General features: G+C 39.4%; 1 protein-coding gene across 1 annotated transcript; it reads left to right on the plus strand.

The window, feature by feature from the left end:
- On the plus strand, positions 1 to 27,558 carry LOC119736579 (adhesion G protein-coupled receptor E3-like). Its single transcript, XM_038210595.1, has 27 exons — positions 1 to 268; positions 739 to 775; positions 4,233 to 4,410; positions 5,000 to 5,166; positions 5,617 to 5,820; positions 6,442 to 6,537; positions 7,067 to 7,191; positions 7,385 to 7,598; positions 8,385 to 8,402; positions 8,766 to 9,103; positions 9,567 to 9,617; positions 9,761 to 9,805; positions 11,256 to 11,376; positions 11,956 to 12,102; positions 14,559 to 14,631; positions 15,578 to 15,686; positions 15,890 to 15,939; positions 16,252 to 16,378; positions 16,631 to 16,737; positions 17,130 to 17,235; positions 17,795 to 17,948; positions 20,561 to 20,694; positions 22,036 to 22,121; positions 22,767 to 22,893; positions 25,322 to 25,432; positions 25,864 to 25,927; positions 26,309 to 27,558. Exons 1-27 carry the CDS (start codon positions 227 to 229, stop codon positions 26,413 to 26,415), a joined length of 3,138 nt encoding a protein of 1,045 aa, XP_038066523.1. The 5' UTR covers positions 1 to 226; the 3' UTR covers positions 26,416 to 27,558.
- Positions 27,559 to 27,953: the final 395 nt, after the last annotated feature.

Raw genomic sequence — 27,953 nt, forward strand, 5'->3', positions numbered from 1 at the left:
TCTCTGTTGGACCTCATCACCCCACCAAGCTAGTTTGACGCAGTTGTTTGTAAGGAAATATAGGATTTATATAGAGTAAAAACGATCCGAAGTGCTCCATCACTTGGGAGGAAACCATATATTCACACCAGTTAAGGTACAGCTTTTACTTACACGATGGAATAGGCTTGATTGTGGTCTTACATCGCGACGATGTGAATGAACAGATTCGTACGAGATCATCACAATGGAACGCTTCATCACCGTTGCAATCTGTGCAGCTGTTGTGGTGAGTTGGTAACAGCCATTTTTTGTTTATTTACGTGATTAGATTTGAGTCAAGGCTGAAATATTATCAAATTTATTAAGCTCTGTTGAAGCATTGTAAGTTAGTTGAGTTTCGGAGAAAAACATCAGGTGATCTACCAAAAAACACAGGTTTGCTTAGCTTTACTTTCTTGCAAATTTCGGGAAGAAAATGACATACAGCATATGCATGATACAAAACGAGACTGGCACTAAACCGTGTACATGCGGGGGGGGGGGATTGGTAACAAATTGAAGAACACATCTTTTAAAAAGAGGTTTTTTTTTAATCTGCTTAATAACCACGACATCTCCCATCGTGAGATTGTCGAGGGATAAATGGCGGGGGGGGGGGGGGGGGCTAACATGAGTAGCTTGGAGGCTCAAAAGCATTGATTAAATTAATTGTTGTGTAGATTATACTTATATAAAGATTGGAATTTTCATTTGCAGATTGCCTACATTCAAAGGGCAAGTTCGACCGAACTATGTGAGTTCTCTGTATTCTTTTTAACCTCCCCCAGATTAAAATTGCCAGTGTGTCCATGCGTTTTTTTGGTGGTACTCTGAAACAAAATGTTCCAATTGAATTGGCACTTTAATTATGAGCTTTCCAATGAGACAAATTAAGGAGATTAAATAAGTTTTTTAATTTGTATTATAAGCACCCGACTTCTTAATCCCTTAATCATGTATGTTTTTGGTTAGGGTGTGCATTTATGGGTAGTACGGGAATCGGTTACCCGATTGACAAATATACGGGTACCCGGGTACCCGTTAAAGAAACCCAACCCCAAAATATATATCTCAAAAGTTGCTGTACAAATTGTTCATGAAGGTCCGCACGATAATACTACATAATTATCTAATTTGTGCCAACGATGTGGTGTGCACATTGTATACAATTAATTAACATGTTCCAAACTACTTATAACAGAGAAATGAAGTTGCCACTAACAAGTTAAGACGAGATTGCACCTTACAGTCTTTTGCTCACGGCCTAACCCTAATATTTCTACAGAGCGTGAATTTATGAACTTTTAACTGATAAACGTAATAAACACGTACTGCGTCCCCCCCCTTCTTTCACGAGCACCATCGAGGCAGCTGTCCACATCGAAGCTTTTCTCATGTTTTTGTTATGCTCTTCCGTCGATCAAATATTGACAGAAGTCTTGATGAATATTGATCGCTTCTGGAAAAAAAAAATGACATTGTTTTTGTGAACCCACGATTGTCCACTTGACTCCCTGGTGACGTTGACACAGGTGTGCCTTGAAAACCGGCAGGTGAATATTTTTATTCAAATAAAACCTCTTAGTGAAATTCATGTAAGAAAAATTCATTCGATGTTTTCCAATGGAGTGACAGACATGAGTATAGTAAAATCAGAATACGCATGGTGTCTTTTCTGTGCCGTTTTGCGGGGTTTTGTTCGCCAATTGCCGAGGCATTTCGTGACAGATGTGTTTTACACTAATCATCTGTTTCCAAAACAGTATAGCCCATGTTACCTGTGACGTCATACCAACGTGCGACCGACAGGCAACGCAAACATTGAAGCATCTTTTGCATGTTATTTTGCCAACATTAAGCAGTTTACGTCACCACTTTTACACCGATCACATTTCAGGAGATACACACGCAGTGCACAAGAAGACAGTTTGCCGAAAGCTGGCATGGCGTGACCACGACATCTATTTTGTAGACAAATGTAATATAGCCTATACAAACAACTTTTTTGTGGAGATCTATAATTGTTTTCCCCATTGGTGCGAGTCTTTTGCTTTACACCTGCAAGTTGGATGATCGTCGGATTCAGTGGAAAGTTTAATGCAAATGAAATGCTCTTTCTGGATTAATTAGCCTTAAGTATCGTAAAAAGATGTGAGGCGTGGGGATCAAGTCGATTCGATAAATACTGGCAACGGGTACAATCTATCAAATGTTGCCAAGCCTGTGTTTTCTTTTTCCCTAATGGCACGAAAAAAAATCATAATAGAGTGGTTCGATTTATTCATGTTTAAGTAAATAATGTAGCCCTGTACAGGGTGAGTCAAAAAGAAAGTCACTTGGATTATTAAAACAAAAATTCTTAAAAACCGATCAAATTTAATACACGAATGAAGTAAGTCTTAAAAGAGCATGTTTTTTTACTCATCTGAAAAAAAAAAGATTACTGAAATTGATTCATGATAACAGAAGTTATGCATGTTTTATTATAAGAGAACTTATTTTTGTAGCTGTCCATGGAGTGTCATTGGAAGCCATTGAGATGAGTGAGAATTACAGATTACATACAAGCACTCAAATACAAGTGGGATTTTAATCATTTGAGTCGAGACTGAAGAGTTCTTTTTACTGTCAGATTTTGTGTTTTAAATGTGAGGAACAGGTCTACTATTTGTTTTACTGAAATATTGATGGCGATTTTTTTTCTGTTTTCCTTTGCACGTGGAGGTGGGAAAAGGTTTATGTTTCATTGTATTTTAATGGGTATTCATCAGTTCGTAGAACGGTAAATAATCAGTGGAAGACAGCTGAATTTTGTGATCTTTTTATTAAAAAAGTCATTACTTGGGAATAAAGTATGCAAATTTAGTGACATTTCCACAGTTACTATTCAATAACATGTACCTTATCACCAGTTCGTAGAAAGGTAAATGATCAGTTGTGGACAGCTGAATTTTGTGATCCTTTTATTAAAATAGTCATAACTTGGCATTAGAGTGTGCAAGTTAAGCTATATTTTCACAATTAAGTAATCAATAACAAGTTCTTTATCTTATGATATTTATATAATGTAGGGCGAGCAACACATTTTTTAAAAACATTTTCAAATTCGGTCACTTTCTTTTTGACTCACCCTGTATATTCAACCATCGTTTTACCATTTGTTTTCAGAGTAGTAATTAATTACAAGTCACCTGGTTGTCAATCAGTCAATCACACCTCAGGTCACAAGCCACAATGAACAATAACAAAGGAATGTCGTTGTCATAATTCAATTAAATTTCTCGACGCTTGACTCGAGACTGAATAACTTTGATTGACTTTTGAAGGTTTGACAACTTTTACATATAACTTCCCATCAAAGAGTTTGCGATGCACCTGTGATTGTAGTTTTGGACTTTTGGTGCGGTATTCAGTGGACACTTGGATAATGTGTCTTTATGAAGAACATCCGATATTCTTTATAAGTGACTCAAGCGGCATTGGCTGTCTTTACACATGCCTTGGAGTTATGAATATAATATTACAATTTACCTTGAAGTTATGAATATTTCTTTATAATGTCGTATGGTTGTTGTTGAAAGAGATCACACTTTGTAGCAATACAGGATGTTGCAAAAAAGAAATAAACCCACTTTTGACTTATTTTGAATTTTTTTTTGTTAACTTATTTTGAAATTTTATTTTAATGATGTAGTGAAGTATAGCTCTGCACCATTGGTGAAAAAAAATCTTTAAAAAAATAGCAAGAATGGTGTTATTTTGCCAATTTGAGTACAAGCCACCAAAATCACTGTTGTCCACGTGTAAGTCTAGTGTAGTGTTTTTTTGTCTTCAAATCAAGCTCCGGAGCTCAGTCAAGTGGATGGAATAAAGCCGTCTGTGGACAAACAGGTTTGGCACATGACATTTTTAAATGACCATATCTCAGAGACAAAATATGTATTTGCAATCATTTTTTCGTCACTTATGTTTAAAGATAAATCTTTTACACATTAAATTGATTTTTTGAAATATGCTCAACAAGTAGGTGGAAATTGCTGTCAAAAGTGGGTTTCCTTCTTTTGGCACCGCCCTGTAGACAAAACGATTTTGAACTGCCGTCGCGTGAACGGCAGAAACAAAGTGCTGAGTTCAGAGTGGCCAAGCTTATTAAAACGCTGTAAATCTAAAAGTACAAGAATAACCTAACCATTGTTTGGGGGCATTTACAGATGAACCGTTGATACTTGATCGTGGGATCCTCCGCATAGACTCTACCGATGCAACATGGCGATACTCGGCTGCCGCCGGTGCTACTGAGCCGGAGGAGATATTGACAGGGTTTCTGGAAGACAGGTCGTATACCGATGAGAATGAGAACCAGTGGCCTTATCAAGTGGCAATATTCAGGTATACACGTACGGATAGACATCTCGATGGCTTGCAATAATCCTGTTACACAGAAAAGACTGAAAGACTGACAGCCCGACAGACAGACTTATCGACGGGCAGAAAGCATCCCAATCAAAGGGCCTTATTCACGAGTCGGCCATATTGAATTGAAAGTGAGGTAAAATTTGGAACTTGTGAAGAGAAATGAAAGCAAGTTAATTCCTAATCAATTCCAGTCTATTTCAATGAATAATTTTAAATTTGTAATAAAATTTCTCTAATGTTTAAAGCCAGATTAAAAAAGACAGTAAAATAAGGCGGCATTGTGACTGCATAAATAGTCTGGCGCTGTCCCAATGATTACTTAACACTTAATGAAATACGCTGAGGTAACTCGACCAAAATGGCCCTTTATAGTATTGGTTAACTCTTTAAAGAGCCTATTTTGGTCATCTAACAGCTGGGGCATGCAGATTCCGTCCCCATTCCAATCTCAAAAATGTGTCCACCGAATGCATCGAAATTTATCATGCAATCATTAACAATTTTGGAGGATGATGGACACGTGGGTAAAGTGGGTAAATTTGAACATTCTTTTGAATTCTAGGCACAATGGTAGCATCGTTCTGAACGGGAGTCTTCAGGTTGTCTTCTCTGGTCAGCCAGCCGTTTCCATAGAGAGTATACAAGGTGACATCGAGATAGCTACTCGTCTCACGTTGGATGGCTACATAGGTCTTACAAGTGACACTGGGTCTTTGGGAGGATTTGGGGGTATGTTCACCTTTCATTGCGTTCTCCTGCTTCATGTTTGTAATGTTGTGAGCTTGTTACTAGCACATGGATTATAGTTGTTGCTTTGATGCTTGCTTGGTTTATTGTGTCTCAGTACATCTCAGTACATCACGAGAGGTTATGTGCTAATCAAAGGGCTACATTGTTCTAGGGTGCAATCTGATCTAAGTTGGGGCCTTATTCATTAATCATTTAGTAAGTTGGGGTTTATGCATTCCAATGTGGATGAGGTAATGTCTGGGTCTGGGTGTGTGGTTTCAGAGCACATGATGCCTGATACATAGCTATCATGTAAGGATACTACAATGTTCTCTTGCGTTCTATGCTATGTGTTGAGTTGACACACCTTTTTATCTGGAGAACATGTTCATCTTAATGAAATCGATCCATGCACACTTACTTTCTAGTCTGATCCATCATATTTTGTAGCGAGACTTGGTCCAGGAGGGGGAGGGCTCTTGGGTGACGTCAGTGACCCCCAGAAGCCACCCGGAGGTGGGGGCCACGGGGGCACCGGAGGTGAAGCTTTCAAGGAGACAACGTGGGTCATATCAGCCGCGGTTCCTAAAGAGATGCTGTATGGTTACCCGTATCTGGTCGGGGATGGCTACCATCTGCTCGGAGGAAGTGCAGGTACTAGCTCACCAATTGCAGACTCGCGTTCCACAGTCGAGCGGAGCCAAAATGTATGTGAAGTGATTCAAATAGACCCAGATAGAATTTGTTTTCAGACAGGCAAGCTTCAAGCATCATTTCTTTTATAACTGGACTCCGGAATCATTTTGAACGACTTTACACTCCTAAATTAAAAGTCCTTGGTCAGCCTTTGACCCGGTACCCGGGTCATACTTGACCTGATACACTTCAGGGTCAAATGACCTGGAATGCGGCTTCTTTTTCCTGGTCAATTTGACCTGCAAACCTTGGCAAAACTTCTTCCTTTTTCCACTTAGGAAAGTGTCATTTTGACCCTTAAAATATACGAGGTCAAGTATGACTCCGATTCTACATGGAATCTGACCCGTGAATTCGCTCTTATTTTAAACTTCTACCTTCATTCTAATCTCGGAAGAATTTTGTTCGGCGCCACTCTAAAACGCCAGTCTGTAACGGGCATAAACAGACAAAATATTTTGCTGTCGAATTGATAAGGGGAACTGTGAATCTTTGCTATTGCAACTGCATTGTGATTCAGAATGCAAACATTGCCTTCCCAATTTACTTATGTATTATTCGTTTTACTGCTTTTTGTAGGTGGAAAGCTGGAGTATGACCCGACGGTTCTGATTTATAATAATCCGAAAGGTGGAGGAGCGCTTGAACTCACAGGCAAAGGAAAGATCACCATTGGTAAAAATCCCTAGGATTGAGAATTATCTTATTCGATGGAATGTTGCGTTGAGAGATGTTAATTTTAACATTGGAGGTGGACCTTTGCGTTTAAAACTGACGTCTGGGAAAGGCAAAACCAAATATGAAAATAGACAAATAATTGCGATGAAGAGAGAAAAATTTCACAGTTGCTATAACCACAAAATGTTATTTTAAAGGACTGGAGGACTTCGATCAAGCGTTTAAAAAGCGCTTTGATTCATTCACTGCCCGGTCCCCTTTCCCTCCAAAAGAAGAGAACTGCCTTATCGAAAGGCTTCCTTCATAAAAAATATTCGTTATGATCTATATTTATGCGTTGCCACAACTATCCAATGCCTGTTAAAATATCTAATGCCTGTTAATTTGGGATAGGTTGAATATCCAGTAATGTGATATTATTAGTCAGACGTCTGCATAATGCTGAATTTGTTTTAGTCATGATGCACACACGATACCGTGGTCTAAAACATTGACTTGAAATTTGTTCTTTCTCCATTGTCGACAGGGGACCATATATCGGCCAACGGACAGCAAGGTAACACTTATGACCAGGCATTCCTCGATAAATATTCAGCTGAACCATGTGCTGGGGGAGGGAGCGGTGGGCTGATCAGACTGAGAGCAAAGGAGGTAAAATGCCCCAACTATACTACCGGTCCCAAGCTAAGTTGAGACCGTCCCAACCAAAATCTTTCACTTGGGTCGTCCAAACTATCTAGACTCAGCATAGTTTTCACGGCAGAATTCACCAAATTTTGCTTGGTTTCACATCCACCTTGCTTTTTTTCCGTTAGTTATTTTGATTGCTCCTCGATTGTCTCAGATCGAGATCCGCTACGACGGTTTCCTCTCCGTGGACGGCGGCGACGGGGCCCAGAACACCGACAGCGGCACGTACTGCGGAGGCGGAGGGGCGGGTGGCATCATCGAGTTCCAGATCTCGGACCGGGTGCACGGGAATCTGGTGGGCCACCATCTTTCCCTTGACGGCGGATTGGGTACCATACCGGGCAGTCGGGGCAAGTTGGAAATCACAAGTAAATAATGTTGTTGATGTTTATCAATTCATCGGCAATGAATTTCATATATTGTCAGAGACCATTTAACACTACGCGATCCTATTTCTACGTACTCGCCTTTAATTTGCGTTGTCAACGTGCACGCGTTACAAAGCGTTACCTGCGCAGATTATGGATGATCGAGGATATGTATTTCTTTGGTTGTGTCACCCCGAAAAATAACATTAACAAAATGATTTCTCGGCATCATTTCAAACGAGGCATTTCAGAAAAGGTCTGCGCAGATTGCATAGGTATTGATAAAATAATTAGTTTCAAAGAATACATATTTGTAGTATCGATGGACATCAATCTTTTCGAGACCAAATAGTGTTAAGCCCGGTTCATACTCGGCGCGAAAGCGAAAGCGAACGCGAATTGGTGACGTCATGGCAAGTATTCGCGCTGCGAATTCGTAAAAGTTGAACACATTCCAACTCGGGCGAATTTCGCAGCGAACGTTTCTTGACGTCAAATTCGCTTCGCATTCTCGCCGAGTATGAACCAGGCTTTAGGGTGTGAACATTTTGGGAGGTGCTACATTCACGATGAGCCGCGAGGCAAGCCAACATTCACTTATTAAGCAGACTGACGGTCGTTTCGATCAATGCAAGATATTAAGCACCTGCTGTTGTTGTTTAGGTCATTTATCATTTTTTCATGATTGTATTTTTCCGGTGCTTAGGCTAATTCTAAACAAAATTTGTTTTTGTTTTACATTCTTTGTGGTGGTGTTGTCGCGATTGGCGTCTTGAACCTCATCAGACTTCATGCCACAGAACGGTAAGATAACTTGGAGTACGTACCGAGTCTCAATCTTACTTATTAGTAATGATGACATGCTATATATTTTAGTTTAAAGCTTATAATGTACTTAATTGCATCCAATAAAGAAGGCCATTTAACATAAAGGAAAAAGAGGATTTAACATGTATAATAAAAAATACAAGTATATAAATAAAATAAATTAATTAATTAAAATGAAAATACCCTGAAGCCGTTAGTCAGTATGGCTGTGCAATCAGACTAGTACAATATTTAAAAACATCAGGATTAGTAATCAAAATAGGGTGTTGCTAAAATGGTAAGTTTGTGACAAATGCTTATCTAAAAACCATGTCTGTCAACGTATCTTGTCATGTTAAGGATCGCAAAGTGGTGGCGATAGTGACAATGACTGTGACTGCAATGCGACACCACCCGGCTCCGAGCCCCCTCCCGACACCAAGTCTCCTACGGAACCGACCACAGGCTGTCCGATGGTCACTGAAACACCGACGTGTAACTGCAATGACACTGTCACCTGCCCCAGCGATGTGACGAGCGACGTGCCCACAGTGACGTGTGACTGTGGTGAAACCGTGACGTGCCCGACAGCCCCTGCTCCTCCTACAGAGTGTGACTGCAGTGCGACAGCGTGCCCGACTGTACCCGGGGAGATGGTCACATGCGCATGCGCTGACGGCACTGAAGGTCAGGTGACTGTGAGAACGGAAGAGGGCGGTCTTACCCCTGGTGGTGTCACAGAACATGCTACTCTTATGACTGTGGCAAGCAAAGTGTTATTATAACACAGTTGTACAAATTCTATCCCCGTTGCATGTGGTGTGTCTTTAATTTTATATCCCCATAATTGAAACTTCCAAGGCAGGCTAGATTAACTTTGATCCCGAATCCTCCAATATCTTCAAATGTATAGCGTCCAACTTTCGCCAAGTCCAGGCAATTTATGATGATTTTCATCTACCTGAAGTTCATAAAACTCTTCAAACTGTTTCAAACTTCCAGGTGAATTTCAATGTCTCTGAGAGGGTTATAGGGTAATCATTAATGTTGTTTAACAAGACATTTATTTAAAGCTTATAGTAAAGACGTGGATATTCCCATCAATATCACCACCTATCAAACAAATTCTCTGAATATTCTTTTTTTTTAAATTATTTTCAGCCTAACACAACCACTCCCTTCACACCCGACGTTGCTGAAAAGTTTCTAGAAGTAAGTCGCTTTATATTCTTTGATTGAACCTCCGTATTTATTTTTTTTTCTTGTTGAAGTATCTTTTGTAAGATTGTTCAACATATTTTTTTCTGTGACATTTGATCAAATGGAAGATGACATATTTGTTTTCCGTTTAACAGGAGGCTCTTGATGTTATTGGTCTTATTGGAGGAAATTCGACCCGGGTGAGTTTGTGTATGCTAAACCTCATCCCCCGAAAAAAAAACCCACAAAAAACAAAACAACACAAAACAAAGCAAAACTAGAAAGCATTCACAGAGCGCACACCTCCACCAAGGCTAAACAATTCCCCGCCGTATTGTATTGTCACTACATCCAAAAGAAATACTGGCATATCCACTGGACTTCCATATTTTATTGCACATGTTGGAAATGTCAACAGGATTGCTCATATTCTGAATTTATCAAAAAAGAAGAGGTAAATGTTGACCTCTTTATATAAGACAGTGTCAGTTATTCAATATAACAAATCCTTAAACTCAAACATTTTGTAGTCTACATGTATATGCCTGTGTCAGTCTACCTCTCTACTCCCCTCATTGTATAAAATGGTCTAGTCCATTGACCTGTGGGGTTAGCCTAGGTGGGTGATAAGGCATACAGGGTCACCGGGTCAGTACACGAGGTTCATGGTTTCTACACATAGCATACATGTATTCTCACATACAAAATGGTGATAGATCCTTAAAAAAATCCTGCATCCAGATCCCGATCCGGATCACTTCCAAAATCTAATCGATTCGTACTTGTACCAAGGACCACCCCTTAGAAAAATTCATGAAAATCCGTTCATAACTTTTTGAGTTATTCTGTTCACAGACAAACCAACCAACCAACCAACCAACCTACCAACTAACCAACAAACAAACCAACGCCGATGAAAACATAACCTCCTTGGCGGAGGGAATATAAATCTTGCCGTTCTCATCTTGAAAAGACATAATGTTAGACCTTTACGTTTCGGTCGTTAAAATTATATCTGTAATATATAGGTTTTCCCGGCCAATTTAAAATGTTCATTCACTTCTGAAAATCGGTCATTCATTTTCGTCTGAAATTGAGAATCGCTCTGAAGGCGCGTTTCATTTTCGCTACCAGAGCATTTGATTTCATTTCAGTTCAATCAATAATTAAGTGACTGAGCAGCACATTTCGTTTATGCTCATTCAGATTCGTTTACAAGACTTCCTTTTCGCTTTTAGAGGGCGATTTCAAAAATTGGTCATTTTATTTCACTTTTAGTTTAATGTTATGTGATGCAATCTGCTACTTTGAATGAGAAAATGCACTTTTGATTGCACATTCACGAAATTGTATGCCAATTGTAACTCTGAGCGAAAAGGTGTGGTTGCGTAAATGAATGCACAGGTAACGCAATTGGCCGTCGTTTCTCAAATCTGAATGCACGGACAATGAAAACGATTGAACTTTCGTTGAAATGAAATAGACGTGCATTCAAATTCAGACGAAAACGAATGACCGATTTTCAGAAGTGAATGAACATTTTAGGAAATTGGCCGGGAAAACCTAGGCCTATATTTAACCAAAAAAAGGGAAAAAAAGAAGGATATGTCACAAAACTTTGTTATACTGTTCATACTCTGAATGTCGTAGGAGGGCGCTGTACAGCTGTTGTTGGAAGCCGAAATCCTGGGCATAAATTTGGGGAAGCGTCTTTCTGAAGGTCGGCAGGTTGGGGAAACAATCTCTGTGACGGCTGCTACGGAGACTATTGGTAAAAATATCATTACAACTTACGAATTTTAATTTGATTTCGATTTCCTTTCACTTGCAGACATTTCCTTTAACAGGCCGCACCTATTCTGAAAGTGAACTATTTGCACGGGTCAGATTTGACATAGAAACCGGGTTCTGTTTGACCTATATACTTTTCAGGGTCAAAATGACCCTCTTCTGGCTCAAATTTACACTTCTTTGGATAAATTATCGGGTCATGTTGACCTGCAAACTTGGCAAAAGTCATTTTGACCTAGAAAAGTGTAATTTTGATCCCGAATTGATCCGGATTCCGGGAACGTTTTAGAGTGCACAGAGAATTGTATATTGGCCTATAAACTGATAACCACAAAAAACTGGCTTATTCAAGAACTGACCATAAAGTTATCTTATCTTAACTCTAATATTTCGAAATCAGGGTTCTTATACTCATCCAAGCTTGAGTCACGGGATATACCAAAATAAAATAAGATAAATTGATGTAACAATACAACAATGCTCCAATTTAAATGCGAACGATCATGTTCATTCGGAATTTAACACGCCTCTCGTATCCAAATGTGTGTCCTTTTCTAAGCTATGAGCGTCGAAGTCGACGATGCAAGCGCATTCAAAGGTGCCGCCTTTCCCGATTCCTCGGACCCCGTGTTCAGCTCCGAAGGATGGAGGGCGCCCTTTGTGTCCCAGGAAGTTTCGAACTTCTTCACGAGTGAAAACATTTCAGGTAGGCCACTGTAACATTTTGTTTTTGGTTTTACCCTATCGTATTGATAAAATGCATATGACTTACAACGAAAATCAGCTTCAGGGTTTGTAACGCAACTTGGAAGACACGATGTAAGTCGATAATATCAAGCCTTATTGATGATTTGTAATGTCTCTTCTATAAGCTATTAATATTCAGACCTTTGAGTAGCCTTTATTCTGAAATATAAGCCAAAAATCCAATAGGCCGTCCCAGGCATTGTCAAAGCATCAGATAAACTGTCAATGCACCCATTTGGTATGTGTTAATTACCTTTCATTGTTATTCCTCTAAGAGAAATGAATAATCAAAACATGTTTATTACGTGAGGCCCTGGCGTGTTATTTTACAATCCTGCCCAAAGTAAACCACATGTATGAGTATACTTTACTGACTTTACTTGCAAGGGCTGCATAACTGAAACGAAACACCTGTCGTTCGTAAGAAGCTCCAGCGGTGCCATCTTGCATTTCTAAGGGTCTGGTATACAGTTTATCTTAGGATGACAATATCTTAGGTGCAAGACGTCGACGTTTTTTGGAAAGTTATCACCGACCAGACCAAAATCAACTTGGTGTCACGCAATATTCACCATCTCTGAGACTTTAGCTTTTTAAGAACAGGTGGATTTAAGAAAGTCAAGAGTTACAATCTCGGGAAGACAATATCCTGCAGAGAGTAAATATGAAATATTAATTAGCATATAATTATCTTTAAGAAGAAACAATTGTAGATTATCTAAGTGTAAAGGCAAAGACTCACGACATCCGATACTTAAAGATGTTTCAGATTTACCCTGCGATACTTTGTTTCTGGATGTTGATTAGATGTCATCATCCTGAGCTTGTTTTGCGCCCGAGATGGATCAAAATGATACTTATTCAAAACATCCATCTTAAGTATTGAGATAGCAAAGAAAGTTGACTTTACCTCCTACTGCCAAATACTGTTTTGCAAAAAAGAGAAAAAAGTTCATTAACGGGGCGTACGCACACACTCTTGTGTGTCGGAGTTTTCCAACTGCTGTATTGTCAATAAAGCTTAGATGAAACGCGTAGAATACGTCTCCCATGGGTCCAAGAGACAGAAAGGCTGTACGGCGTTATCCTCCTACAGTGATCTTTCAAAAATATTCTGAGCAATGAGGCAGGTAGGTGTTCATCAAGATAAGTGCTTACATTGACCGAGTACACTTGGACCCGCGTTGTTAACTCCACACGGGCAAGTACAACAATATGCTTTTGTCGGACTCCGGGGACAAAAGGGTCGCTCTTCTCCAATTCAATCCACGGCTTGTATAGATAAGCCCACGTAAAAGCTGTGGATAGCGCCCTACAACATCCGATAAGGGCTAATTGAGATTCACTGATATTGTAAGTTTATTGTGAGACAAACTGAAATTAATCAACCGCTATAAAAGAGTCACAATGGAGAGATTGATTGAAGCGGGATTTAAACTAGTAACTTCTAAAAAACTACTAAAACCTAACTTGATATGGTTACCTGTACATATAGATTCAAGTGCAACGTAGTCAGTTCCCGCTGTTTCATTAATTAATCTTTTAACATAAATTTTAGATAAAAATGGTAATCAGTCTTCTTTTTGCGCAAACCCTAACTTCCTATAAGTCTCATCTCGTACAAGAGTGTTCGGGTTTTTTTCTTCTAAACAACGATGAATAAACCTGCAATTGCAGGTTCATATTTTAATGACGTCAATAATGTGAGTAAAATTGGGTCACCATCGTTCGGTTCTGACCATCAGCCGCTAGCGCTGCAATGCACTCTCAAAGACTCGCGAGTCGTGAAGTGTGGGACAGAACCTGAATGAAATTTCTGCTAGAACTGTGTTTTGCAGTCATTAACCTGTCTGGTAAAAGCTTCTGCTTATGAATTATAACGTTCAAGTATTGAAAAGCAAGCGCGGAATGCTTCTAATTGTGATTTGGCACACAAACACATAGACCCCGTGTTCTAAAGGCAAGAACCCGAATTTCACATCTTAGTTATCATTTTATTTGCGAATAGGCCTAAGCATTGGTATTCAGTGCCTATGCTCAAGCGTGGATTTGGGCTGAGTTTTAACTTGATTGGGTGGATTACCGATACACCGGTTTCCTCGTCTGACCAATTTTAATTATTTACATCTTTCTGGAAAATTATGCAGTATTGCAGGTTTCCGGTATTACATGCCGTTTGTCTCTGTGTTTGTTAACCAACATCCCTGGAAAAATATAAATATGTAATATCCACTGAGCTGAATCTTCAACAGGTTAGATTTTGAACATTCGTCTTTGGAGTTTGTGTGGTGTTATTATTGGAAACAAAATGAGTGAACAGCAAGTGATCTTATAGGCCCCTACGCTTTTAAAACACCATTCTGTCCATGAAAATAATTTGAGATTTCTCTTTCACTTTTGCAACACCTCCCATAGGTGATGTCATTGTTGTAAACGTACTGTATGCCGACATCGGAGAGCTTCTAGAAGATACTGACTCAACAGATGAGTACGTGAAATGTTCTATAACACAACACTTCACTTTGGTTTGGTACCAATTTTGGTAATAGTGTGGGATCTCGTCATTGTCTCCAACGTCACAATCCATTACATTTCAACCCGTTCAAACAACAGTATGTTTTATTAGTTTTAAATAAGATACGTTATGAACTTTTCATAGGATCTTTCTCAATAAGTTACATGCACCTGTAATATTAATCCAATTCATTAAGGTTCAAATCTTGCATTGCGAGCGTCCCGCTATAATAAAGACAAAAAGTTGGAAGCTAAAACACTAGAGTGAAATTCATGTACATTCCAAATGCAGTCTTTTCCAAAAATTCTGGATCCAGAGGAAATCCATCGAATATATTTTTTGAAAGGAGAGAAATAGACATATTCATCAAACCCTAACTTTCAGGGCAGATTAATCTTATTAACACTTACGCGGCAATGGTTGAACAATTTAGAGACTGCATAATCTTTAACACATGGAAGTATGCTAAACGCTCAGTCTTAAAATAAGACGCTGACTGAATTTTATTGGGGGGGGGGGACATTCTCTTTGAAAATAGCAATCAAAATTCATGACAATTAAATGAGTTTTATTGTAATTCCCCGAAGTCAATGGCACAAAATAATCCTGACGATTATCGATATTTTGGAATCACTCACAGTGCATTTATATAACAACCCCCAAATTGAGCGGGTCAAAGCTTTTTAAAAAGCAACGATGGAATCATTTGCATTTCAATTATTGAAAAATTTGGTGGTCGTTCCCAATATTTCCCACGAATCATGGTGTTTTTATGTTTTAGACCGCGAGCAATCATTGTAGCCTATTTGCGAATCTGAAATTGTTCCTCTAAATAGGAGAACTAGTTACGAAAAAACCCGAATTTTGCTGAGGATGTTATGATAAATCTTAAACTATTAAATAATTCCTTCGTTTATAGAATCACTCCAATGGTGAACAGCCGTGTAATCGGTACGTCTGTAGTCCCCAGCGAAAATACTACCTCGGACTTCACTCTGAATGTTCGCATGACGGCCGAAAAATTAAAGGTACGTCTAGGCCAAGGAGATCGAAGCATTTCCTCTGAAGATTTTTCATTGACAAACAATAGCTAGGTCTGAACCTTATAGTCGGAATCGACAAATTATAAAAAGCAGGTTTAAACATTTCAGTATACCGTCGTCCAAGTGTTGGATATAATGCACTGCCGTTTTCAGAATGCTAAGGAAATTCCTGCTTTTTGTTCTTTTAGAAAAACATTACAGGAACTTCAAGCTGCGTTTTCTGGGATTTTGAGGCGCAGTAAGTTATCGTTTTTCTTTGTTTTTAATAGCTTTTTCGACGTAGCAATCACAATAACAAATCAATGGCTAAAATGTAATTGTGATTTGGGCCCTTCTCAGCCTTAAGAAACGTTTACTTAGGTTTTCGATTCATAAATGGAAAGACGAAAAGGTGCGAAAGTCTTTTGCTTTAGTGTTCAATTACACAAAAACTCACTGCATCCATCAATGAAAACATTCCCAAAAATATTGTATGAGAATAACTTGTTTTCTTAAAATATCAGTGAACTCATGTTTTTCCCCGTGTAATCCGCTTTTCTTTTGGTTGCAGAGGAACGCTGGGTGGCGCCTGGTCCCCTGATGGGTGCTTGGTAGACTCTGAAAATGACACCCACGTGATATGCGTGTGTGATCACCTGACCAACTTTGCCATCTTGTTGAAACCAGACAACGTTGTGGTGAGCTTGAGCATACATTCAGCATAAAGGCCGAAACCAGTTGTGAAATGAGTGGCAATTGAGTTTTTACATAATATTGTTTTCTAGAAAGAGATATAAAATATATTATAAACGTTTGCACACGCATTTGAAAAAAGGTAATAAATTGGATACGTACTTGTACGTTTTACATGGAGCAAACACACAATACCTAAGAGAAATGTGTGTTTTGATAGTGCATTTGTTTTGTCTATTTTTATTTATTCTTTTGAGATTCCGCCTGGGGATGAATTTGCTCTCGGCATCATTTCCTACATCGGTCTTGGTCTGTCGCTCTGTTCTCTGCTATTGGCATTCATCACCATCAGTGTATCACTGAAGTAAGTACCCAAAACCTATTGAAAGAGTACTTTTCCGTGCCAGTATTATTGGGATGGGCACAGTGAGGAGCACTGGCATCAATTTTTATCGGCCAAAATATTGAAAGACGTTTTAAACGTGTTTTCAGTCCTTTTTGTGTCAGCTTACCTATTTCGGCATATTGCACGTTATCATGAACTATTTTTTAGAGTTCAGTGTGAAAAAAAGCTCGAATGAGCTGAAGCTAGTGGTGCGGAAGAGAATCTTACGTCAATTTCATTCGCAAGAAAGCCTTTCTTTAGGCCTGGAGCCGTACTTTCGACTTGGCAAGTTGCATTGGAGAATGCTGGACCCATATAAGATCGGACGCAAATTTAGTGAGAAATTCTACTTTATTTTTTTCCGTCGTCAGAAGTCTGAAGAATTTCCAGTCGGCCGTAATCCACCTCAACCTCATTGCCGCGCTGGGACTCGCAGACACGCTGTTTCTGATTGGTGCAGATGATACAGAAAATCAGGTGACATGATGACGTCATCTTCCTCTTTCCCCATGGAAACGGTATTTTGACTGAGAATATTGAACGTGGTTCTTGAATTAGGATAAATTGAAGCCAAAAAAAGGGCTGGAAAATAAGGTATGATAATTAAGGTCTTAAATTGCATCCGAAATAACTTTGATGAAAAACAAGTGTAATGAGTCCTCTAAAGAACCCACTACGCGTTGGCAATTTAATCAAAATCTTCACGAGTTTACATACATGTACTTTCGCGTATTGCATGTAATCTGTAGACTGACAAATCCAAACTTTTGGTTCCGATGGTCTTTCACTTTTTTAATCCTTAGTCGATCTTGAATGCAGATAGATGCTTTTATGTGATAATTCGAGATAAAAAAAAAACAAGTGGTTGGTTTGTATCTTATAGTTTGGGAAAGTACTCTATTTTCCCGGGGCCAATACCAAAGAAAAAAAAACTTTTTATATACAGGTTTAACTGTCCTGATAACCTGAAATATAGAGACGATAAATTCTACAACTTAATTAATACCATTTGCTACCTACTTCTGCTATCTTCAAGATGTGGTGTACTGCGGTGGCGGTTATTCTACATTACTTCTACCTCTCCACCTTCATGTGGATGCTGTGCGAGGGTTTTCACATTTACATCCGGGTCACCAGGGTCTTTGCCGATGTCAAAGGTCACCTGAAGTTTTACTTCCTGGCCGCTTGGGGTAAGATGTTGTGTGATAGAGCAAACTATAGACTAAAGGGGTTGGAAAGCATGGAATCGTTTGTATGTTAACATTGTCAAGTTTTCAGCCCTCGAATCAACCTGCTTCAGTGACACATTGACACAATTGGCTATTTGCACGGTTGGGTTGAATACTTGGAAAGTGAGGTTGCAAGTTTACCATCGGCCGTTTGAAATGGCTCTTTTAGGAACACACTCTGAAAAGTCTAGGGACAGACTTGACCCGTATTGGGTCATATTGGCATAGTGTCATTTTGATCCTGAAAAAGTATCAGATAAATGTGATCCAGATTCTGGCTTAAGTCTGACCCGCTACTTTTTAGAGTGCAACTTAGCTTAGCAACCCCAAAATGTAACACAGACTTGTTTTTTTTGTTTTTTTTTTTTTACTGTTCCCTAGCTTAGATTTAAGTATGACTACAGGGTGAGTACACAAAAAACCCGAAACCCAAATGTCGGGACCATTTTTTAGTGAAGTTCTGAATGCAGCACTTTCAAAATATAGGATATGAAAGCCGAATTCATAAGCTTAGCACAAGAATTATTCAAATCACTCAAGTACTTTTCAAGTTACGGAATTTTAAACACGACCACCGTTTTAAAGTGTGTTCTTTGAGGAAAACGAAAACAATGCACACACATCCCTATGTGAATTGTTTTTGTTTTGCTAAAAGAACACTTACCTTTGTTTGTGATCCATGAACAGAACTTTAAAACGGTGTTTGTGTTTAAAATTCCGTAACTTGAAATGTTCGAGGGTGATTTGAACGATTCTCGTACGAAAAGAAAGCTTATGAATTGGGCTTTTATATCCTAGATTTTGAACGTGCTACATGCAGAATTTCACTAAAACATTGGGGCTTTTTTGGTTTCGTTTTTTTTTTAACTCGCCCTGTATTCTTAGCAACTAGAACATGTATGTGGTCTGCGGTATTTTGCTTTGCATTTTGCGTAAAGCGCTGTCCCATAAACACTTTGAAGTTCTATTATAAGTTCGTGCGGTTGTGTGGGCTCTTTAGCCCCGCAATACAGTTTCTTGGTCTCTACCCAGCAGCCACGTGCAAGCAGTGATATCGGTCTTTTTAAATTTTGCTTCCAAAAACTCTTCATACTAAGTACTTGTTTTTCCTGGACGAAGTTACAACAGATCTGACATTGTTTGTCATGGGAATCAATATGTCGAGTGGTTATATGAAGCGGTTCAACTGACACCTACGCGAATGTGTGTAACACACGCCGGGCGAGAAAGGTCCTTGCCTTGTGCAAGACTGGCTAGATTTAAAACAACTAATCAAAGAGAAAAAAAAATGAAACTGAATTTGAACAAGTTGGAAAGTTGACTTACGTCTTGAATAATCGACTATTTGACCGGATGATACTCGTTAAAACGGCTTCACTTGTATAAGGCAAATATCACTTTGACATTTTTTTTGGAGGTTACTTGGCGAGCATCAAAACAACACTGACGGCCTACTTGAGATTCATCGAGTCGGCTCTCAAACGGATTTGGGATAATTATTACTCAGAAATATGTCTGAGTAATATGCAAAACAGACTGATCCTTTTTGAAGTGGCATCTATATTGAGGATATTGTCTGACTGAAAAAAAAAATCAGCAGTCGCGGATCAGCCAGTTAATGTCTTTCTCTCTCACTGGGGGAGTTCGGCACACAGGTAACCCTCGGACCATCTCGTACTGTTCGGTGTTAAAAAAAAACATAGTAAAGCTTGATCAGTCCGCCGTGAATCAAGCTTATTATTGAACCGAAACAGGGAAATCAATCGCGAAAATCTTGGTAAGGTGCTGTTTTCATCAACATGTTATTTCTTTTTCTTTATTTGTGAAAGTAGGTTGAAAAATGGAAAGCGCATCAAAAAACGAGATTACCCAAGAGAACATGTTATGTATAGAGGTTCTTCATTTTTTTTTCTGGACAGACACTTTGCGTAAAACGAATTGGATTTTTTTTTTAAGACGAGTGGTTTTAAATCTTGATCTCTGTAAAGGAAATTGTTGCCACGGAATAACGTGTTTTGGCCTCCTGCATCGATGAGATGAATTGATCTTGGTGAAAGCCAAAGATGTTACAGGAAGGGGTTTGATGTTCTATTTTAGTCTCATTTTAATTGGAATCAGTCATTAAATCAACACAGAAGAAGACCCGAACATTATTTTACGATCAATAAATAAACGTTTTCATGATTTGTGCAAAAATTATTAAACAAAAATGAAAAGTGTTTTTGATTTTTTTTTTGTCAGAGAACCCCCCCCCCACTAATCCTAACCAGTTATTTAATGGGATAAGTTTCAAATGAAGATAAGACTAGGTCCCGCCTCGTTTCGTCCACTTTCAGCTATTCCGAATCCTTTGTGACATTGTGCAGGTTTTGCTTGTCACAGAGGGACCAGCCTATAATCCTCTCTGTACTTGACTGACTGATTGATTCACTAACTGACTGTCAAAGACTAAATCCTTCCCTTTGTGTAGCCTACAGTGAATAGCCTCTGTGAATCAATTGAATATAATTTGGTGTGCTCTAGGGACCAACTTTGCTGGGATTGACATGTCTTGTTTCCCTGGTCTGTGGCAGGTATTCCCGCCGTGATTGTTGGAGCAACTGCCGGGGCCAATCTTCAGGGATACGGTACAAAGACGGCTTGCTGGCTGGACGCCGCCGGTAACATGCTCTGGGCCTTCGTTGCACCCATCGCTCTTATCATTGCAGTAAGTTGTCAGATTTCCAATTCACTCGACAATTATAATAAAGTGGCAATAATATTAACAATAATAGGTATTCAGTAGTGCTTTTAACAAAGATCAAAGTGCTTTACAGTATTATTGCTTCTGCTCATCGGGCTGATAAAGGATTCCTTGGACTAAAGCTCTCAGGTGAGTGTACAGCTTCACGAATGCTGTCATTTGGCACAAATGGTTTATCAAGAAACAATAACTACCTAAAAAAAACTGGGCAGCCTACATAGTAATGACGCGAAGGATTCTTCGTCTTTGCGAGTTCTCATAATTAATCGAGAACAGTGATTCCATTCGAAGGACGATCAGTAGTGATAATCAAAATGCATATGTTTATTGACTAGAAAGGTGCAGTTTTACAGTGAATACAAGTGAGCAAGCATATCTAAAAAAAAAAAGCAAGCAAACAAACAAACAAACAAACCCGACAACTTTTAAAACTTGAAATTGCATTTCCCATTTTCTTCATCTTCCGTTTTTCCCCTCGAAGAATGGACGTTCGTGAATAAATACCATAAGGTTTATATACCCTCGGGACACATGGCTAAGAGTTTCAACAAATCTACGCAGTCTTGATTGTTGGTACGATCAAGAGCCCTCGGGCTAGTAGGAACTACGACACTCTCTTTACAAGATCAACAGATGATGTTTTCTGGACCACTCACCATTACATGATGTAATTGTCTTGTACACTGCAAGTTGGAGCCTCCTCGGGGGAGTATGACTTGGAGACTTGATAAGATTTACGGTTCGACTTCAAAATGTCTCGGAAAAAATTGTCCATTCATTATGTGCAAAGTCAATGATCGGGAGTTGTCCAGACTGCTTGAGTGTGTTTTCTTCAAAGCAATGAAAGGCCAATGTCCTTTAACCGTTGTATCGACATTTGGAGAGTGATGTTGCGCATGCGCGAGCTCTGTTGTTTCCAGACTGCCTACTTTCTTCATTTAAATTGGTTAAATTTAAACTTGTCAGTGAAAGACGTTTCTTAGAGACGATTTCGGTAAGCTGTTTTAAGCATTTTGGACATTCTATTGTTTAATACTTAACTAAGTTTTAATATCCGTTGTGTATACGGCTTTTTATCTCAGAGTTTTATGATTTATGCCGAGAATTATTTTGTTATAGGCCTACTCGAAAGTAACCACAATGATGAAGACATTCATCGCGGACTTCCTGCATGATCTTTTGTATAAAGTGGAAGAAGATCTAAAAAAGAAGTTAAAATAATTTCTTAATTATGAAGCAATGATTCCATGTTCTTAAGACAAACATCTTTTTACTGCTGCCAACTTCATAACTGCCTCCTTGCAGATGAACGCGTTCTTCTTGGTGATGATCATGTACAGGTTTCTGACAGTCAAGAGCATTGCTAAGAAATCCAAGTATGAACAGCTCAGGTAAGTATCGACTGCGTAATGAAGATGTTCAGGGTACACGAATAGTTCGTGGCAAAGGCACAAGGGGCTATTCAATGAGACATTTGGGCTATTTTGGGTTAAGGGTTTTGGGACAGTGGCTTTAGGCATTGGGTTTGAAATTTGCGTATTGGGATTTTTTTTTTTTGGTTTTGGCTTTGAGGTTTTTTTTTTGGGGGGGGGGGGGTTGGGCTTTGGGCTTTGGGGTTTTTGGGCTTCGGGCTTTGTGCTTTGCTTTGGGCTTTGGGCTTTTGGGGGGTTTGGGGCCATAGGCGTAGCCGGGGGGGGGGGGGGGGGGTAAGGGGGTATTTACCCCACCAATATTTTGTAAAGACTGCCTTTTTCCATTCAAATGCCTTTTTTTTCAACAGGCTTAACCCCCCCCCCCACAATAATTTGTAAAGAGTGCCCTTTTTTTACGAAGTGCTCTTTTTTTATGAACAAGTGCCCTTTTCAAAAAAGAAGTGGTGCCCTTTTTTTTGTGGCATCTGCCGTTTTAGGTGCCTTTGTCAGAATTGCGCACATGTATCGCTCCGAAAAGCACCATATATTGGCACTTTGTGTGCATAATTGTCGGTTTTGAACAGCGCCCCCATCAATACGTTTGATTGATTTGTTTGAATGAAGGAAAGCGACCCGGGCCGCCATCGTTCTGCTACCGTTGCTCGGCACCACATGGATCTTTGGTCTGCTGGCCTTCGGCGTGGGCGAAGTGGCCCTCTTCTACGTTTTCGTCATCCTGAACTCACTCCAGGTACGTTCATAATATCGGAGACCTGTATTATCAAAGGGCTTCACATTATTATTCACCCTGATCTTTGGCCAACGAAACATTCCAAATACAATCTCAGCTCCATGGGAGTATGGGCTCCGTGCACGAACTTGAGGGCGCCCTATTACCTTGCAACGCCGTCCCATGGGCGGGACCATTGATCTCCATTAGTCTTAGGCTGCATCCGAATCAACCGTCTAGAGCTAGGTCTAGGTCCAAGCCCATTGGAAATACGCGGAACGCGCTGACGATAGACGTAGCCGTAGCTCTGGAAGCCCGTTTCGGACACGGCCTTACTAATGGAGATCATTGAGGTGGGACACATACATTTCGCTGGTTGACGCGCATGCACCGTTCCTTGTGTGTGACGCACGTACACCAGGGAATTTGTACTATGCACACGCAGTGGCCGCACTTTGCCAACCTCGTTTCCATACATCTAACTATAATTCCAGGAATCTGTGTGGTGTGTGTGTGTTTATATGTCTGTGAGTCAGTTAAGATGGCGTCGTTCGGTCACTCCCAACTGTACTTTCTTTGCCGGTGAGGGGGTACTTGTGAACGGAGCGGATACCATGGAGCTATATTAAATTTAATATAGCTCTATGGAGTATACAGATATAAACTGATCTATAGACCGCTTGCAGACGCGATCGATAATTGACGCGCGAAGGTGCGCGACGCCATGTTGTGGGACAAATATGCGTGGATAGATATATGCTTGTCCCACAACATGGTGTCGCGCGCCTCCGCGTCGATTATCGAACGTATCTGCAAGCGGTCTATACGCGTTGCGTTCCGCCCATTGGGCCCTCAGATCAAAAGTGGTCAAAAAGCGCCCGCTTGCTCGTGTACGGAGACGATAGAAGAAGGATTCTTATAAAAACTAGAACGTTTGACTCGAAGCTTTGATTCAATTAATATACAATCAGAGTCCTTTCGTGCAGACTAAGACATAATTTTGTCAGCGCATAATTTTAACCAAATATTCACGTTGACGCCATAATCGAAAGTTACACAACACTCGGATCGCACTACTTAATTATCCCAGCAGTAATCCCCGCTCTTCCTGGGGACGTCTCCTTCTATTTGTCGGACTCGGGAAAAAAATAATTGGTCTCCAACGATGACGATCCTTTCTGTATATATTCATCACAGACACGTCTGCAGTGCCCCTTTGAGATACGGTACTCGTCTTATTTTTCCGGTGTTAATTTTTTTCTTTAATAATAACGGATGTGATTTGATTTTTTTTTCTTTCGAGCCTACATTATCCCTTTCAAGTTGGATGAATTATTCAATATTTGACAATTTTTTTTCCCGAGATGCGGTCAGCCTAGCTTGGGTTGTTGTTTTTTAAGCCGCCTGCGGTTATTACGTGTGTAACAAACTGATAAGAAGGGGGTTGATATTAAAAAGCTAAAATAAAGAACGGAATAAATAAATTACACTTCAAAAACACTTGAAGGCACGTCATCAATGTAATTTAAATTACATGACGCATACGATTAACAGTGGCTTGAAATTGTCTTTTTTGTACATGCGTCACTCCTTAGAAAATAGGAAAGTGCCCGTCTGTTTTAATAACCTACTTTAATAATTACAAACAAAATCTGAACGGTTTAAGCCAGTGAGCAACACAAGCGTTAAAGGGAATATACAACATTTGCAAACATCGAAAAATAAAACTACCAAGTTTTTACGAAATACCTTACTAGGATGTTGGTAAATGACAGTCTAAAGCATCCTGTAAAATTATGGCACTTGGTGTAAAGTCATTTTCAAGATAATGGTATTTTGTATACATTTCCAATCGTGGTCGGCCGACCACCGTTGGAAAAACCTAACCTTTTTTCAACTACTGCTCCAATTTTACACTTTTTTCAGTCCAAATTTTGTTTGCTATTGGTTACATGTTCATAAACGGGTGCAGGCCAGCTAGACTGGTTCCCTTACCTTACAATTTTCCGGCATCTATAAATTGATCCATTTTATCCTTAGTGGAGTCAAGGAACCAGACTACTTGAACATTTTTGTTTTTCTTGGTTTTTCCAGCATTTTCGAACAAAAAACTCCAAACATGTCAGTGTATCAATATTTGATCTATTATACTATAACCCCCTCAAATAGTTCATTTCTGGAAATTACAGCAAAAGCCAATGATGTACATTCCCTTTAAGTTTTTTTTTTTCAAATTCCCTATAAAACATTGCATGAGAAGTATGTTTAAGATTTTATATAATAATTCATCTAATAATAGTGATAAGTTAGGAAAGAACTCGACATCAACCACTGACGTACACAGACATTTTGTCCTGACCTTTTTTTATAAGAATCTTATGCCTAATGTTTCTGCGATATCCTACTAACCAATGCTGTGTTTGCTTTGTTTGTGTGGCCTCCGATGAAGGGTGTGTTCATTTGCATTTTCCACTGTTTGACCAATGACGATGTGGCGTCGACGCTGCGCATCAAACTGCGCAGGTCTCGCACAAAGATTGACATCTTCTTGACCTCATCCGTAAGTATTGTTTATTTCATTTTGTTTCTTCTCTTGAAGACAGTTAACCTATCGCGGTAGAATCGCGTCAACGCAGTTTGTAAAATATTGTCCAATTACATGATATACAAATGGCCGCGGCACGCGCAAAATCTGGGACAAACACAACTTAACGTACAAACTTCCAAAGGTTTGTCTAAGGGGCGCGGCTAACTCCCAAACGGCGATGGGTCCATTTCGATAGACCTTACGCGCTGCGGGTACCTCAGAGGGTGTTCTTTGTTATTTAAATCTGGTAACAATGAATGCATTACAGGTTTACTCATGCCATTCAAAGTCATACAAAACCATTGCCTTAACGCATAAGGTTTATACCAAAACAATGTACCAATCATGCCCCTCTGATTTGAATATTCATTTCTTATAATTTGAATATTCATATTTTGGACAAGGATCGAAAAAGTCAGCCGAAGTCCAAATCATCAAGAACAGCAGAAAGCAAACAGAGCAACCAGGGTAAGAAAATGAAAATGTAGAGTCTTTCCATAGTTACTGTGTTTTAGTTGTTAATTTTGGCGATTATTTTCTTCCAAATTAATGTCAGACGCCTTTTTGATGGCTCTGTCAAGCTGGCATTCATTCTGAAATTGATATTTCATAATTCTACATAGTTTCTGCATGATTATGCTAATCTCACTCTTAATACGAACGCTTCAAATACTGCGATTTTAAATTTACAATCTATAATGGACCGTGCCCTTTGTTTTAGGATTAAGCGAAACCATGGTGCTAAATTGTTTACCTTTCATTTGTTTTCTTTTCGTGAGAATGAAGGAAATCTAACACCATTATAATTCAGACACCGTATTTTTTTTCTACGAATGGTTGTCGATCCAGGATCAAGCACCGTGAGAAATCCTGACGATACCAGCGCATCTGAAGTCGGACCGAAGTCTGACCGATGGGCGACTTGCCCAAGTACCAGTCTGAGTGTGCCTACCTGAACGCCAGACGACGGCAACAAACCATCCATCGTGAGGATGAGGGCCTGAAGAGTACCCATAGGTTACTCCATCCAAAGTTTAGAATTTCTTATAATTAGTTAGAAAAAACAAGCCCAAGAAATCGTTCTCAACATTTTAAAGATCCTAATCGTGAACATGTAGACATATGAAATCTTCCATCTTTTGCACTTAAGAAGGAGTAACGAAATAATATGCCAATGCGTCACCGGGATACGTACTGAAAAGAAAAAAACATTACTCATAACCTTTACATGCTAAGGTTTTATGATATAATATTAAATGTGAAAACCGAAAGTTAAAGATTGTAAAATGATTATCCTAAATTCGCTCATGAACTTGGACAGATAATGTTGTGAGTGCTAATGGGCATTACAACTCTGGTTTTACTGGTTTTAACCAAATGAGGCTTCCAGCTTACTTGGCCACGGTCTGACTCTCGTAGTAAAACACGTGTGTGTGCGAAAGGCTTAGCCGCTGCGTAGTTAGGTATAATTTCAAGCCGTAGACGCATGCCTGTACTGTTGCGGAGTTATTTAATTTGATTCCAAAAAAAAAAAATGTTAAGAAAGTTAGCGTTTATGCACCGAGCTCCCATGTTGAGGATGGGTTTTGTATGTTATCGGATGAACATACCTGGGCATATAATTTTGGGTCCTCTTATTTCTAATGTCAAACCGCGGACAGTATTATTTGGTTTCTATGTAAAGCTCATATATACCCTTACGAAAGGGTTTTTACATAACTATCAATACATTCATTATATGTACACTATATGGTCTGAAAGATGTTGTTTGAAAATCGGGATAGATAAAGATCTTATCTGAGACTACTCTAGAAACTTGGCAGAATTGAAGATAGGTAGGAGTCAGTAATATGCCACTGAGAGTAGTGGGTTTACCGCAGTATCATAGCTTACCCAGATGCATCCAATTCACGATGAGAGGAAATACAAGACAATGTTGGCCTTGTGACCCTTGATGATGTAGTCAGCTATTATCCTTGGTGACTATTCCCCCTACGCTGAGGCCAAAATGTTGTTCTGTAACCACTGTTGACATCTGTGATTTGGGACATAGTGTTTGACACCTGCCATCACTAGGCTCCTTGAGGCTGTTAAAATCACATGCCCCCTTCACAGCTGTCACCAATTGTTTTAGTATATCGCGCCATTAAAGTTGTTCACCCATGCATGCTCTCCTACATGTTAGATTTTTCCCTCAATTTGCATGTTTTATTTAAACGGAAAAGCTACTTTCTTATTTTTGGATGTTTTCAACTCTCTGAAAATACGCTTTTAGTTTGCACTGCTTTAGCGTCCGTATAACGCACAAAAGATATTTCTGAGTTATTGTCGAGCCGTAATTATTCGAGATTTGTACAGTAAGTATTCCATAATTAAAAGCGGGTGGAACTTTTGTTTTTATGTCTCATTCAAAACCGAAAAACTTTTGTATCTCTAGAGAATTTTTTTTTTTTTGGGGTGAAACTCGAAATTTGTATGACGGGAGAGCAGCTTA

This window comes from Patiria miniata, unplaced genomic scaffold (assembly GCF_015706575.1).
Source record: "Patiria miniata isolate m_02_andy unplaced genomic scaffold, ASM1570657v1 HiC_scaffold_3, whole genome shotgun sequence".
NCBI classification, from domain to species: Eukaryota; Metazoa; Echinodermata; class Asteroidea; order Valvatida; family Asterinidae; genus Patiria; species Patiria miniata.